The sequence below is a fragment of the Sminthopsis crassicaudata genome, chromosome 1 (assembly GCF_048593235.1).
Source record: "Sminthopsis crassicaudata isolate SCR6 chromosome 1, ASM4859323v1, whole genome shotgun sequence".
Taxonomy (NCBI): domain Eukaryota; kingdom Metazoa; phylum Chordata; class Mammalia; order Dasyuromorphia; family Dasyuridae; genus Sminthopsis; species Sminthopsis crassicaudata.
The window spans coordinates 165,120,062-165,136,594 of NC_133617.1; the positions used below are offsets into that span (position 1 = coordinate 165,120,062).

The following is a 16,533-nucleotide window of genomic DNA, read 5'->3' on the forward strand; positions in this document are numbered from 1 at the left end:
TTTCACCCTGGCCACTTTCCCTGTCATTTCTAAATGCCCTCAACAAATTGGGCCTTTAGCAACAACACTGTCCCTAATGATGATTAAGTAAGCACAAAAGGTCAAACTGAGCAGGCTCCAGACTTCCAAGGATGTTTTACTTTGTGATGACATCATGCATTTCCATCTCTAACACCCTTTTGCCCCAAACACACACACACACACATATACACAGAAAAACAGAGATGGGGGAGAGAGAGACAGAAAAAAAGGGGGGGAGAGAAGAGAAAGAGGAGAGAAAGAGAGAGAAGAGAAGAGAAGAGAAGAGAAGAGAAGAGAAGAGAAGAGAAGAGAAGAGAAGAGAAGAGAAGAGAAGAGAAGAGAAGAGAAGAGAAGAGAAGAGAAGAGAAGAGAAGAGAAGAGAAAGAGGGGGGGAAAGACACAGACACAGACACAGACACACACACACACAAAGAGACAAAGAAACCCACACCCACACATATCCACACACAGACGCAGAAAGTGCTTTAGCAAGCACTTTCCACCAGTTGCTCTGGAACCAAAATCAAATCAACACTACTAATGCTTTTATTATCAATCAAATCCACCCACCCACCAGCTTAAATCATAGCACTCTTCTTTGGCTGCCATTGTCTTGTATTGTCAAGACTTGTTAAAAATGTAAGCTCCCTGATGGCAGGTTCTATCTATTTTTGTATCCACATTGTTTATCACAGTATCTGGTGTACTAATTCATTTATTTTTCTTACATTTTTATCAACTGATAAGGAATATAGGCGTTTTCTTCCTTTTCTCCCTCTTTTCCTTCCTTCCTCCATGTTTGCCTTTTTATTACTTTTTTCAGCAACCTTTCATTAGAATCATTCTCCATACCAAAGCAGTGGATTGGAGACTAGACTGAAGACTCCATTCTGTCCATTTATTTCTTTGATGACAGCATACCAAGAACAAATGGACCTCACGCATCTCATATAACCTATATTCGAGGATGGTAAAACAAACAAACAAACCACTTTTCAGGATCAATGCTTCTTACTATGATTATTTAGGAGAATTACTGTTATGAGAGTAGGTATGGGGAGTGGGAGAAGGAAAGGGGTATTATTTTTCATGTATGATCAATTGGCTTTGCTGTATTATTTATTGCAAGGACAGCCAAAGGGATATTCTCTCTCTCTCTCTCTCTCTCTCTCTCTCTCTCTCTCTCTCTCTCTCTCTCTCTCTCTCTCTCTCTCTCTCTCTCTCTGTATGTGTGTGTGTGTGTGTGTGTGTGTATAAACTCCCCATTTTAATTTTTTTCAATGAATGTTTGAGAATTAAGGAATTATGGGCTGGAGGAATTTCTAACTGAGATTCTATGTTGCTCTATTATCACGTAAGTTCCTTGTGAACAGACTGAGATCCCTATATGTTTACCACAAAAAACACTGGGTAGTCCAGAGAAGGAACATTGGGAAGTGAATGTAAATTGTTAGCACTACTGTCTCTCTACCCAGGTTACTTATACCTTCGGAATCTAATACTTAATGTGCAACAAGAAAATGGTATTTACACACATATATTGTATCTAGGTTATATTGTAACACATGTAAAATGTATGGGATTACCTGCCATCGGGGGGAGGGAGTAGAGGGAGGGAGGGGATAATTTGGAAAAATGAATACAAGGAATAATATTATAAAAAAAAACACTGGGTAGTGAGTTATTATTCACTACATACTGCAACAAGTAATATAGTAAGGCTGGATGAAAATGCGTGCTTTTTATCTCTGGCTTGACTTTTGCTGTCCCATTTCAGAATTCTGCATTTGTTTTGTCAGCTCAGCCTATGCTGTTTCACAAAAGACAACAGAAATGAAACTATTCCAAAGCTTCTTAAACTGTGAATCAAGGTCCCATATGAAGTTGCATAACTGAATGTGGGACTAAGAAATTATGATTATCAGTAAATGTTTTATTTGTATACCTGTTTTATATACTTATAAACCTGGGATTGTGTAAAAAGACCTCAGATGAAAAGGGATTGCAAAAGGTTTAAGAAGCCTGGTCTCCTTTTGGAGATCAGAGCTAGATTAATAGACACATGAGGGTTGGAATTCATCCTTGTTTTCAATGTTTATAAAGAGTTTTAAAGTTTTTCTTTCTTTCAAATTAAGGGAAAAAAAGCCAAACCATGCAATGTAATACAAGCACCATTTCCCAGGACCCCTTCTAAAGAAATCTGTGGTGACATTTCAATATTGTACTTAGCAAGGAATTCTTGTTCTATTAGTGTAGGATGCAGTTGTGATCACCCATGAATACCATGGGACCTGAAAAAAATAAGAACTGTTTCCTGTGTTTATGTATTTCACTTTTGGTATGTTAGTGAATTCCTTGAAGGGGTGGGCCCAGATACATCCAACAGAGTACACATAGCAGGCCTTCAGTGAATACCTACTGGTGGAACTATTCACTGTATTTACAGGAAGAATTTAAAGAAATGCATTCTGATGATGGCAGCCTCCCTTGACTGCCTCAATCTTAGGTATGGCCTGACTCTAGTGAGAATATGTCCAGATTATTCTTGTCTATTGTGTCCTTTTTCGGTGATAAATTTCAACTCTGATCGTTTTATTTTCCCATTTTCCTAACTTTTTATAAAGTAGGCATAAGATTAGAGATTTAGCTCTGGGTTAGAGATCTTAAGAGGCCATCAAGTTCAATGATCCCATTTACAGATGAAGAAATCAAGGCACAAAGAGGTTACATAATTTGCCTAAGGTCACAGAGTCAGTAATATCTGTGAGAAGACCTGAATCCAGGTTCTTCTAACTTCAAGTTCATTGCTGTGCTTACTCTCTGAGGTTTTTGTCCCAATGCAATGATCCTTTCCTGTTCATTTAAGTGGATTCTATTCATGCCCTGCTGTTTTCTTAATGGAGGTTTAGAAATCTCCTATTAATCATACATGAGCCCAGCTGTGCAGTGTTCCAAAAACAGGTCACATATTGCAATGACAAACTCCAAAAGACTGTCCACTTTAAAAAAAAATATTCAAGGACTCTTCCAAAAACTAGTCTTTAAGATTTTAAAAATCTTCTGATTATGGGAAGTTTTTATTGTCATGGAATTTTACACACACATGTAACAGATAACAGCACATTCATGGAAAAATCCAGGGAGGTTACCACATTTACCAAATGCTCAAAGTATAAAATTGAAGGTGAGAATTCCAGGCATCCCTAGATAGTTTCAGTTTTACTGTGTCTCTTTCCTGAGGATTCATTTACTGTTGGATTTTATTGCCAACGAATATACATACAGTAGTCGGTCACCATGTATTTACTTAGAAATGCATCCATTTCTTCAGAGTCTCTGGCAGGTTAATCAATTAGAGAAAACTTACAAAAAGGTTATAGAAAAGACAGACACAGATATAATGCTCTGTGGTTTTAGTTGCTTCCTGGGAAGGATGAATAGAAAGCAGGCAGATTCCCCAACATATGTGACCAGTTCACATTTTCCATTGCCTGACCCTTATAGTTCTACTACTCTCTCTTCCATCCAAGAGGCCAATCTTATTTCTGTAGCAAGGCATTAAAAATAGGAATACAGTGAAGTAAGGCTTTTATCCCCAGGAGGAATTCACACAGTCCAGTATAATAAACTTAAAAGCTCCAGTTTTCATTTATCAGCAGAAAGCCTCCTGCACCCTAGTAGTCTGGACAACCTCGAAAAATTTCTCCCATTTTTAGATTCATACAAAATCCCATCCTACCCAGCTCACACATCCCACTTCTTCCCTCTTCTGATCCACTAAGCCCAGTTTGCAAGTAAGAAGTGATAATTACTGATTCTCTTTTGGCTAAAGTGTGATCAAAATTTCCATAATAGGAAAAAAAATCAACTAAATAAGAAAGCCTGGAGCTAATGTAAAGCTCTGATTGAATTGCTAAAAATAAGAAATAGAGTTTTATGAATTTACTTGGAAGAGTCAGAAGTCATTTTGCCTAATTATGTCTCACAGGATCTTATGGAAGAGACTAAAGAGATTTGATCCAATACAATTCTTTGCCTGAAGAGACGTCCCCATTTAGCCACATAGTCATCAGATCTATCCTTTATAAAGTCAACAATGATGCCGGCGGTAGCCCCTTTAAGATTACTGATTCTCAACTTTCAGCCCCTTTAAGATTCCTTTATGATCCCCAACCCCCATGACTGACTTTTGATTTATAAGACCTGGTCAATCTACTGAGGTTTCCCAACCCCTACCTCGAAGGGTTCAGCAAGCAACCAACCTGGGACTTCACTCATAGAGCCAAGTTGGAATCATCTCTTTGCATCACAGACTCTCTGTCCGCCACTTATGGTGTATTCTTTTCTCTATCTAATATCTTTTACTAACCAGACTTTAACCTTACTTCCAAACCCTACAACAGACCTTTTTTTTTTTTTTTTTTTTTTTAATCAATCTAGGTTTTTGGGCCTCTAAATTCCTTTACAGGGGACTCTGCACCACCACTAGAACTCATTTTACTTTGTATCCTTGCGCCAAATCCAAAGGGGTTGCAGGGGAGCTCCCTTTGATTCCCTGTACCCCAAACCTGCCACTAGATCTCAATTAATCCTAATTTTATTTAGGTATACCTTATCTAGACCTCATCATTTGGCTAGACCTCATCAAACAACACATTTAACAAACCTGTATTAAGCTCCTTCTGTATGCATGGTACCATATCAAGTGCTAGAAGAGAAAGAGTTTAAATTAAATATAATTTCTGCTTTATGGGACATTATTATTCAGAATGAAATGGCATAAGTGTAAATGTAATATAAAACAATATATGATAACTGAATAAATGAGATGACAAAGTTTTTGGTGAGATTCTCAGGTTCATTGTTTGCAGGGTCCATGGAGGGGAAGGGAAAAGGGATAAATTGATACTGGTTGGGAAGATGGGGAAGTTAGTGGTTTTGAAATGGCTTCAAAAAGATGGAGAAAAAATTCAAAAGTTGGAGTGAAGATGGAGATATGTAGAATATAATCTCCTTGGGCAGAAGTATTTTTTTTTTTTTAAATCTTTGTATCCCAAGACCATAACACCATGTCTTTATTGTGTTGATAAATACATTTTTTTTAACTGCTCTGTGGGAGAATGAGAGAGAAATAGTCATGACCATGTAGGCCTGAATATCAAGGACTACCTAATTAATGTCACAGGACAATGAGTGAACTAAAACCAGGATGGGAATATTGACCTCTACATGGAAATATTGCTACTCCTTTAGAAGGTAAACTAGAAGGTATCCGCAGCCCTTAGCACAGAGTCTAGCCCATATTAAGTGCTTAATAAATGCTTGCTGGACAATTGATTGATATTGCATTTTGCTGTTTGTAGTAGCCCTTTTTGTAGTGGAAAGGAACTGGAAACTGAGTGGACGCCCATCAGCTGGAGAATGGCTGAATAAGTTATGGTACATGAATGTTATGGAATATTATTGTTCTATAGGAAATGATCAGCTAGATGATTTCAGAAAGGTCTGGAGAGACTTAAAGGAACTGATGCTGAGTGAAGTGAGTAGGAGGAAGAAAACACTGTACACAGCAACAAGAAGATTATATAATGATCAATTCTGATGGATGTGGCTTTTTTCAACAGTGAGGTGATTCAGGCCAGTTCCAGTGGTCTTGTGAGGAAGAGAGCCATCTGCACCCAGAGAAAGGATGTTAGGGATTGAGTGTGGATTGCAAAATATTTAGAACACAAGGTTTTTCAAGGGTAAATGTTAAAACTATTTATGTATATGTTTTGAAAATAAAAAACTTTAACAATTTCTTTTAAAAGATAATGAATTTTGTGACAAAGGAGTTAATAATGATAGCAAGAGATAGATGCATCGTGGTATAGTCAATAAGTATTATTAAATTCCTACCTTGTGCCAGGAACTGTGGTAAGCCTTGGAAAAGACAACTCCTGCCCTCAAAGAACTCACAATATAATGAAAAGGAAAGAGTACTGAATGTGGAATTATAAGATCTAAGTTTAAGCTTTGGTTCTGACATGCATTAGTTCTTTCACCTTTTAAAAATGTCTTATTATACTAATGTCTTCTAATGTTATCCCCATTATACCCCCCAGACTCTACAAAAAAAAAAAAAAAAAAAAAAAAAAAAACCCAAAACCCAAAAAACAACCAAGAAAGCAATCAAGACTGATTGCATATGAAAAGTTTGGTACTCCTAGACTACCACTTTTTTTTATTGAGAGCAAGGAGATGGCTTATCAATGGCCCTAAGGAATGAAGATTGGTTATTTCATTTAATCTGATTTCTGATAATACTTTATGATGTTTCTCTGAATTTCCCATATTTGCCATTCCTCATGGTCCAATAATACTGTTACAGTTACATACCACAATTTGTTCAATCATTCTCCAACTGAGAAGCATCCACTTTGTTTTTACTTTTGCTTTCTTACCTTTGACAAGATACTTTTCCTCCTTTTTGCATTTTGCAGTTTTTTCATATGTAAAATGAAAAGTGTGGGGCTAAATAATATCTGGACTCCTCTTTAGCCACAAAGAGCTACAACTAGGACTAAATTGACAGTGGTAACCATATAAATAAAATAGTCCTCAAAAGATAATATATACAGTTTACATTAAAAATATTTTAAACATCTTAGTAGCTGGACAAGAATTCTAATGCTGGCATACTACAAAAGTAGCTATGTTTGGAGGGGCTGAAAGTGAGGAAGGAGATTGTGAGTGATGGATTGAAGTTGGAGACTTAAGTTTTTTCTTATGTTCTTTCTTATTATCTGAGAAGCAAAAGCAAAGCACTTTTAACATCCTCCATGCTATAGTCAAAATTTCATGAATGGCTACAGTGGGAATCAAATAAAAATTGTTACTTGGCAGTTGCTCATTATCATAGGTCATGAGCATCTCTGAACTTAACTGAGACTTTCCTTGCATTGTCTTTTATGGCCTGGCCTTTATTCAGAGCTTTTCTGGATCAGTTGTATCTGCTAAAGAGTGGTAGCTCCTTACCAAAAAAAGTAAGTCTGTGGAAACCTGAGAGTCCCTAAGACTCCTTTTTCAAGGAATACATTAGATCCAAACTATTTTTAAATTAATACTAAGATGTTATTTGCTTATTATATCTTCCTTTTCCAACTATATATCCGTGTGAGGTTGGATTTTTGTCTCATAAGTACTTCAACCAAAACAGCATATTACAAAAACAGAAGAATCCAGCTGAAGCCAGACATGAAGATTTGGAGAAGAAAAAAAAAAAAAAAAAAAAAAAAAGGCTGAATGGGACTACCCAGGCATCTATTTCAAACTTCCCATTTTGCAGATGAGGAAATTAAAGGAGCTTAAAGATTTCCCCCAAATCACTTAATGGATATGATTGAATCCAGGACATTTAACTCAATAACAACAAACAACAACCCAAAATTAAAATAATTTTTAAAAGAAAATAGACATTTTTCATAAAAGTATGTCATAGTCATAATAATATATTTGTTACTATCTTAAAACTAATTAAATATCTTAAAATTATTGGTTTAATTTCAATTGTGCTGAATATCAATACATATAATCCTCGTAAACAAAATGTCTTTGGGAGGGTCTTCAATAATTTTTGAGAGTTTAAACAGCTGCTTCTGTGGTTATGCTTTATTTACTATGTTCTTGCCTAACAGGTCTTTTAGTATTGTTCTTTGGACCACTAAACCCCTAGGCTAAATTTTTCTAAGATTCTCACTCTCTAACCTCATTTTCTCCTAAAGTGTTTCATAAACAAAAGATTTCTACTATTTGCTACAATGTATTCTTTCCCCCTTCTTTAAATGAGACTATGTTTTTAACCCCTTCAACAGTGTCTGATACAGAGTATTTTTAATAAACATTCATTCATCTGATATAATTTTTCATAAAATAACTTTTTAATAGGCAATTATGTCAATTTGGGGGGACAATTACTTAGTTTATACTATTTGGCCCTGAGTTTGCAAGATTTTGACAAAGTTTTCATTTTTCATTATGAAATATAACTCTTGCATTATAATTTGATGTGCTGTTTTTTATAACACGTAGAACCTGAGAGTAATTGAAAGATGTGGTAGTTGATGAGGAAAACAAGACTGTTTCTTTAGTTATTTGCATCCACATGTTGATTTTGCTTAGACAGTGTCTTGAGAACTGGGATCACACTAGCAATTCTTTTCTAAGCAATACTGTTGTTCTTTTTCTTTAAAGGACAACATAAAAGTCATCTAGAGGGTTAAAAACCCTCGTGTTATATATGGAGGCTATGGGAGGATGATTTTTTTTTTTGCAACAACTTATTTCTTTAAAGGTGTTTAAAAATACTCAAGAAAAATGGTTCCTCCCTTCTTTTTAAATTAAAATCACACATTGTCTCTTTTAATTAGTTAACATTTATTGAGCCCTCCGGTGCACCTGTCCTATCAGCCGCTGCTACGGGCTCTGCCATCTTAAGGGTTCACAAGAGTCCAACAATGTTGTTTGCATGCTGTTCCCCTTGGTTTCTGTCCCTATCGTGGGATTAAAAGGACTAAATTCCAGCCAGGTACCATACTTAAAAGTAGAATGAAACAGTGGAAAGAGGGATGAATGTGAAGTCAAATAGCATTTATTAAGGGCCCATGGAAGGGAGAGGCAGAAAAAAAAAAAAAGTAAAGAGAACAAGTGTTTACATAACACCTGCTATATGCTAAGCATTGTGATCAAGGCCATTTTCTAAAAGCAAATATTATATCATTTAATCCTATGAGGATGGGATCTGTTATTATCTCCATTTTATAGTTGAGAAAAACTAAGGCAAACAGAGATAAATAGAAATATACTCTCCCCTAAAACAAACAAACAAAAAAAACTTGCTTAGGGTAACACAGTTATTAAGTGTAGTAGGACTGATGTGAACTCAGCCTTCCTGACTCAAGGCTCAGCAACTCTATCCACTGTAGTACCTAGTAATTTTATATAATAATTCTGCAAGCAAGATGCTAAGCATGAGGGATAAGAAGAAAAGCAAAAATCAGGAAGCTCAGTCTACAAGGGGAGACAATATGCAAGGTAATATCTCTCTCTCTCTCTTTATATATATATATATATATATATATATATATATATATATATATATATACACACACACACACACATACTCAAACATACATATGTATATGTATATATAAATACTTTATTTTTTAAAAAAGGAAAAAAGTGTAAAGACATAATATTAAACTTTTAATATCCCCATAGTCTCACATGTCATCTTTACTTCTATAGTAGATTTTAAAAAGATCAAGTAGTTCATACTCTAAATTAGATTGTGAACTCCTTGAAGGGAAAGATTTTTCTTCTGTCTTTCTCTCCAGTAGTTAGCACATTTCCTGGCACATAGAAAGCTCTTAGTAAATTTTTACTGACAAGCTAAAAATTAGATCAAATGTTTTCCTTTATCATAATGGGATGCTTGCAGAGCTGTGATGTTCAGGTTTTAGTATTCCTAGTTTTGTCATGAGAACATTGTGGACTATGACCTTTTCAGAGTACAGGAACTACTTTTGTAAACAGGTGAAGAAGATGATTTGTAAATTAATTAATTCATCCTGATGCTTACAGATGCTATCCTTTTACAAGGCTTTGAGTGTTATTTTATTTTTTTTATAATACTTATTTGTACTTGGAGTCCATGGACTCCTTTCCAGATTTCAGTAGATCTGTGAATCTGCATAGGGAAAAAAAATTACATCTTAATTTTTCATCAAACTCTAACTGAAATTTAGCATTTCCCTCAATTATGAATATAGGTAACAAATTATTATTCTGAGTAGGGGTCGACAGGCTTCACCAAACTGCCAAAGTGATCTCTTTCACAAAAGGATTTAAGAACTCTTGCTCTAATGTAAAGAGCGTGTTAAACACAAGGAAAAGAATAGTCTTCATGAAATGGAGCTCACAAAGACTTCTAAGAGAATAAAGAAATGCTTAGTTTCATTTGAATGTTTCTTGTTACTTGTCATTGTATGGTTGAAAGGACATCAAGTCTGGAGTCCCGAGGTTAAACTATGAATTAGTTTTGTGATCTCCATTTACTTCATCTGTGAAATGGGAACCTTGATACTTTCCCCTGCTACCTCACAGTGTTATTGTGAGGACTGGATGAAGAAATGTACATAAAGCACCATATAAATTTTAAGTTATAAATTAATATTTCAATAGCTCTGTAATACCACAGGTGCTTTCTCTTATGCTGATTGCAGTCAATCTATTTGACATTATTCCTATCCACAATTTTGGACTTAACATGTTGTTATCAGTACTGACTATCCAAGACTCATGCTGTTGCATGAATGGATTAGATTGTTTTCAGCAAATTTCAAAGCTAAACTTTTACTGACCCTAATCTTCCTGGGAAAGCAAAAGGCCCATTTCCACTGCCCCCCCCCCCCAGTACTAACACTTTACTGAAGTGCTATATGAAATTGTGATCTGGAATATCATTGCCTCTCAAGATCTAAAAATAAGTATACAGAAGGCAAAGAAGAGGCATATGGAGTGTGTGTGTATGTCTGTTACCATGTAACCAATGAAGAAAAACTAGCAAGCACTTGTATGATAGAAGAAAAGACAAACTGGTAAGAGAAGAATGACAGAGAAGAAATAGCAAGGAAGGCATCCAATACTTTGGTTGTACTCTCTGTGGTTAAATTTTGGAAGAACTGAACCATGAATTGCAGAAGATTGGCAGACAGGCATGGGTTGTGAAATATATTAGCAGTTTTCAAAGTGTGGTTCAAGGAACCCAGGGGGTCCCCAAGACACTTTTTGAGGGTCTGTTAGATCAAAAATATTTTCATACTAATACTAAAATGTTTTCTGCTTATTAAAATACTCTTCCTTTTCCCAACAATTTATCTCTGTGAGGCAAGTTTTTCTTTACACATTTCAACCAAAACAATTTATCTCTAACAGATTGAATGCAAAGGCAGATATGAAAATTCGGCTGTCTTCTATTAAGCCAGATGTTAAAGAAATTTGCAAAAACATGTAGAAACAAGTATTTTTGTTTTTAAAAATATTTTTTTTCATGAGATATGTTATTCATGTTAATATAATGGCCTATTTAAAATAAGTAAATATTTTAAACGAGATTAGTTCTAATTTTGAATACAGTAAATATTGATAAATATAACTCACACAAACAAAAGCTCTTTAGAATCCTAAATAATTTTTAAGGGTTAAAGGTGTCTTAAAACTAACAAGTTTGAGAACCAAAGAGCTATAACTGTCAATGAAACTGCAGATACATTTGAATATCCTTATTCATATTTTCCCATAAATGATAAGTGATGAAGAGAGCCATCTACATCCAGAGAAAGAAACAGAGTGTGGAACACAACATAGCATTCTCACTCTGTTGTTATTTGCTTGCATTTTGTCTTCTTTCTCAGTTTTTCTTTTTCTTCCTTCTTGATCTGATTTTTCTTATGCAACAAGATAACTGTATAAATATGCGTACATATATTGGATCTAATGTGTATTTCAACATTTAACATGTACTGGACTACCTGCCATCTAGGGCAGGGGGTGGGGGGGGGAAGAAGGGAAAATTTGGAACAAAAGGTTATACAGGAGTCAATGTTGGAAAAATTACCCATGTATATGCTTTGTAAATAAAAAGGGAATTTCCCCAACTTCCTGGAGAGCTTTCTCTACATTTTTTTTTTACATTTAATTTTTGTCAGTGTGACAATATAAAACAAATACAAGTTATTATTGTGTACTTTAGAACAACCTGACTCTTCCTGAGAAAAATTCATTTAGAGAAAAATTCATTTGGTTTTCTATTGTAACACCATTTCCATCTGAATGGGGAATCAATTGAATTGAGCAGTTATCCTAAGAGAGGAATGCTTCTGACACAGAAACATTCAAAACACAGTACAACTACAGTAGCTATATCAAACAGTGAGTGAGTCAATGCCATCCTATTCATTGTAGTATTTTTTAAACCAATCATCTTTAGGCAGCTCAGTTGCCAAAAGACAAGAGCCCATGTAGGGCAGTAGCAGAAGTAGAAGTTACTGGTTTAGGGGAACCAGAGACAAGAATAGGAGAGAAGAGGAGCTGGCACATGTCTGGGAAGTCCAGAGGAGGCAATGTTGCATGAATGTTACAATTTGTGAAAAGTTGCAATTTGTGAGGTTTCATTTTTCATTTACTGCAGAATGTGATATATTATAAATGATTATGATTTGTTTCTATGTTAGAAAATATTATTTTTATATATTCTGTAATAATAAATGTTTTCTGTGGTTGATGTGGAAATATATGTGATGGATATTATATTTCTTGCCTTCTCAATAGCTAGCAGAGAGGAGAGAAACAACTTAGAACTGAAAAGAAAAAGAAAAAAAAATAAAAGATCTGAAGTATTTTTTTATGTGTGCATTATGGTGTGTGTGTGTGTGTGTGTGTGTGTGTGTGTGTGTGTGTGTGTGTATGTGTATGTATGTGTATCAATACGAATCTTGGATAAAGTGTTTTTTGGTCAATATAGTGTGATCTTTTGTCATGTCTCCTTTTCCTTTTTTTCCATGATTGCTGGAGGCAACCCAAATTTTTTCTCAGAGTCAGAAGCCATACTCAGTGGTCCTGAGATTTAACCTAAAGATACTTAACTTTCCAATGGGGGGGAAAAAAAAAAACCTTCCCACGATATTGGGTTCTCAATTCCCTTTGTGGCAATTATCTTGGATTATTTCCTTCCAGTCTAAATGTAACAAGGAACTGACCAAGAACTAGTCCTAGAATATGCACAGGGGACAGGGGATCCATCCCTGAGGATATCTGGTGGGCCTGCTGCTTCTGGAAGTGCTGATGCTGTGGAATGGAGGGCCTGGTTCTCTTCTTCAGAACAGTTAAGGTATTTGATGACTTTCCTATCCAATGTGGCATGGTGAGCTACAGTGGAAATTGGGAAGGCATACAAAATGTCCCAAAGGAGAAATCTCTTTTCTTTCTGTTGTATGTATAGAGTGGCTCTTTGTGTTGTGAATTCTTTCCTTTTATTTTGGGTCTTTGGAGGTTTTGAAAGATCAGTGTTATAGAGGTCTAAAACCTGCAGTCCACACCAGAACTGGAAAGTAGCTGAGCCTGTGAACCAGTAAAATTCAAGTAAAATAACTTGAAGGAATCCAGCCAGGCCACAAGGTAGCTAATGCTTTTAGCAACTGTTTCAAGGGAATGAGATAGTAGAGGGGAAAGCATGCAAATAGGTGAGAAGGGGAGGAATGTTTTTGTTCCCCAATTCTTATTTTTTCAGTAAATATCCCTTTGTAAAAAATAATTTATGGTCACTGGTTATCAGTAATATCAACTAGACTGGTTAGATGAAATTTAAGAAATATTTGGAACTCTCAAATGATATTAAGGACAATATATAATCCCCTATCATATAAGCATGTAAATTACATATTATATAATAATAAATATTTATGTATATATAGCATACATTTATATTCCACTAACATATAGTAATATACATATTAAACATATATTACTAAAGACATTCAATGGAATGGGGCTCCTGCCAATACATTAGAACCCTATTGCCCCTCAGGTAACACTGGAACCCTGAGAGGGAGATTATAGTCACAGAGTGGGGTCTAGTTTTTAACTTGAATGTTGGAATAATGTCCTCATCATTATGTGGAATCAAATAGAAACACAATATGTCAATCACGTTAGAAACAGCTGAGCACTTACTTCTCAGAGAATGGACAAGGGAGAAGTCTTAAAAAATCAGACTGCAAGGCCACTTCACTAGCACATTTTAGAATTCTGAACAAAAAGTAATGTTAAGGATTTGTACTTGGGAAGTCAAATGTCCCAAAATTCTGTTCCCCAAATAAATGTACTATTAAACAGATACATCTGAGTCACTGAGCTTTTTTGAACCATAATAGTACAGATTTAAAAGAGAAACAAACTGTTTATACTAGAGTTTTACAAAATCTAGAGTTTAACAAATCAGAAGAGGCCTTCTAAAAATACAAAGAACTTATTTAAAAACCTCACTGTTTTTAGCCCTTGTGTTTTGGAGAATAGACATTCCAACCACAGAGCTATGAAAAGAGAGCCAGCCAATGAGTATTTTACTAAATGTTCTTCATGTTCAGGGACTTTTTAGGAGCTCCAGGGACAGAGTATTAAGATGGGAAAAGGAGACACCAACTTTGTCTTCAGGAAGTTAAATCTTATCAAGAAAACACACACACACACTGTAGCAACTAAGACACAGAACCTTCCAGCATCATGTGTCTGGGGAGCTGGGAAGGAAGGATAATAGATGCAGGAGGGAGCTTGGAAAGACTTTTTGGAAGAGAATCTGAACCAGAGTCCAGCAACTCTCAGGATGCAGGGTAGCAATGAAAGGGAATGTTTTGTTAGTGTGTTTAAAGCTCTTTATAAAAGCTATGAGATTGTTAGCTTTAAAATGTTGTTATAATGTTTGTTTTGGCAGAGATTCTGACTTTTGGAAGATAAATCTTTCTAGTGAACTGAAAATTTTTTTTCAAGCTACAAGTTTTGTCAAAGAAAATAGTTTTAAAAAATGTTCAGGTTAATTAGGGGAAGTACAAGTTTATAAATAATGTACTGATGAGAAAGAAACAAGGAAACTTGCAGTGAAGGCACAGAAGGAAGCCAGTGAGGTTGGATTCAGAAAGAACCTATTGGACAAGCTGTTGGTTCTCTTTTCTTGACAGAGAGTCAGAGGAAACTACTAATATAGATGATTAAGTATTTCTTTTTTATTTAGATATCATAATTCTAATCAGGGAGAATAAACTAGCTATCTATTGCTGTGAGAAGAAGAATTTGCAATGGATAAAAGGAAATAAACAATATTTTGAAGCCAAGTTAATCTCAAGTCCTAAACCTTAATTCTGGAGCTATGCCACAGTACCTGGGTAGATCTGCCAGAAAGATTAAAATTTAGAATGAATTACAATGAAGCACTTTTTTCCATTTTTGTTGTTTAATTGGTGCTTTTGTTTTCATACACCATTTTTATGAAAAAGGTTTTATTCTTTTTACATTACATAGATTTACATATTACTCCCATTTTGTAAAAAGTCTCTTGCAACAACTGAAAAGAAAAAGGGGCAGCTAGGTGACACAGTGTTTAGAGCACCAGCCCTGAATTCAAGAGGACCTCACTTTAAATCTTGTCTCAGATAATTAAACCTTCCTGGCTATGTAACCCTGGGCAAGTCACTTACCCCAATTGCCTCAGAAAAAAAAGAAAAAAAAAAAAAGAAAAGGAAAATTAATAATATAGTGACCTCATCAGAAAATGCATGCAACATTTCCTTCTTCCTCTCTGTATTACCATTGAGTTCAATGTGTTTCTACATTAAATTCCATGTGAATATGTGTGTGTTTTGTCTTCTTCTGAGTAGTTTGGATAAAAATGAAGTTCAAGTGATCTCACTTTCCATATTTGTGTAATATCTTTTTCTTCCTAGATCCCTCTACTTCCTTTACCCAGAACATTCCTCTGAAACAAATTTTTTTTTTTTTTTTTTTGCTTAGGCAAATGGGGTAGTTAAGTGACTTGCCCAGGGTCACACAGCTAGGAAGTGTTATCTGAGGCTCTCCTGACTCAGGTCTTCCTGACTTCAGGGCTGGTGCTCTACTACACCAACTAAAATGAATATCTGTTAATATTGTTTAAGTGGAGTATTTATACTGACAGTTAAAATTTAGGGGTTGGGGAGCAGAGAAATTGTTTTATCTCCATCCCAGGGAAACCTCATCTATAGCAAGAGTTTTTTGTTCAGGGTGCAAATAGTCATGTAACTGAGGCCCTACTGTCACCTTGTGTCAGTGGACCTAAATGTAGTAAGTTTTTAAAAGTTTATTTTACCTCTTCAAAAATGCATCTGCAAACCAAAAACTTTGAGAATCCCAGGGGAATGCAGAACACTTTTTCAGGAAGGTACCAGTCTCCATTTTCATTCATTATCTGTCAAGCCAGTAAAAGAACATCAATAAACATGCAGAGTTTGGCATGGCAATGAGATCCAGCCTCAGGTCTCTTTGTGAAGAAGTATGGTGGTAAGGGAAGTAGAATGGGGGGGGAGAGTGAAAGGGGCTTTAAGGAAGAGAAAGGGAAAAGCTTGGCTTCATTGAGTACATGGAAGTAGGAGAAGAAAACAGGAATAGCTGGGAGGCAATAAGGGAGTCTGAATGTACTATAGATCTTCAAAACTGTTGCCAAGTCCAGGCTGGGTGAGGAAAGGTGGACATTTTAATGGAGATGCTGGGATGCAGTTTTATGTTAGGCATGTGGGGAATAGGTCCTAAGGCTAAGTAGAGTCAGGGGTTCTTGCTTGTGTTCTGGTGTTATGGGCCAGAACTCATTATTTGAAACAAGTATTCTTATACTTACAAGGTGTTAACTCAGTGGAACTGATAAGATAATGGTTATCTAGTTTACCTGGT

General features: G+C 35.5%; 1 protein-coding gene across 3 annotated transcripts in view; it reads right to left on the bottom strand.

The window, feature by feature from the left end:
- Positions 1-16,533, bottom strand: part of LYRM4 (LYR motif containing 4) — a 208,880-nt gene that overhangs the window by 94,688 nt on the left and 97,659 nt on the right. Inside the window, exon 3 of one of the 3 annotated variants that reach the window (XM_074270922.1) lies at positions 15,956-16,054. The exons of the other annotated variants lie outside the window; for them this stretch is intronic. Coding sequence (XP_074127023.1) covers positions 15,956-16,054 — 99 coding nt within the window. The remainder of the gene's footprint in view (positions 1-15,955; positions 16,055-16,533) is intronic. 3 annotated transcript variants of the gene reach the window in all.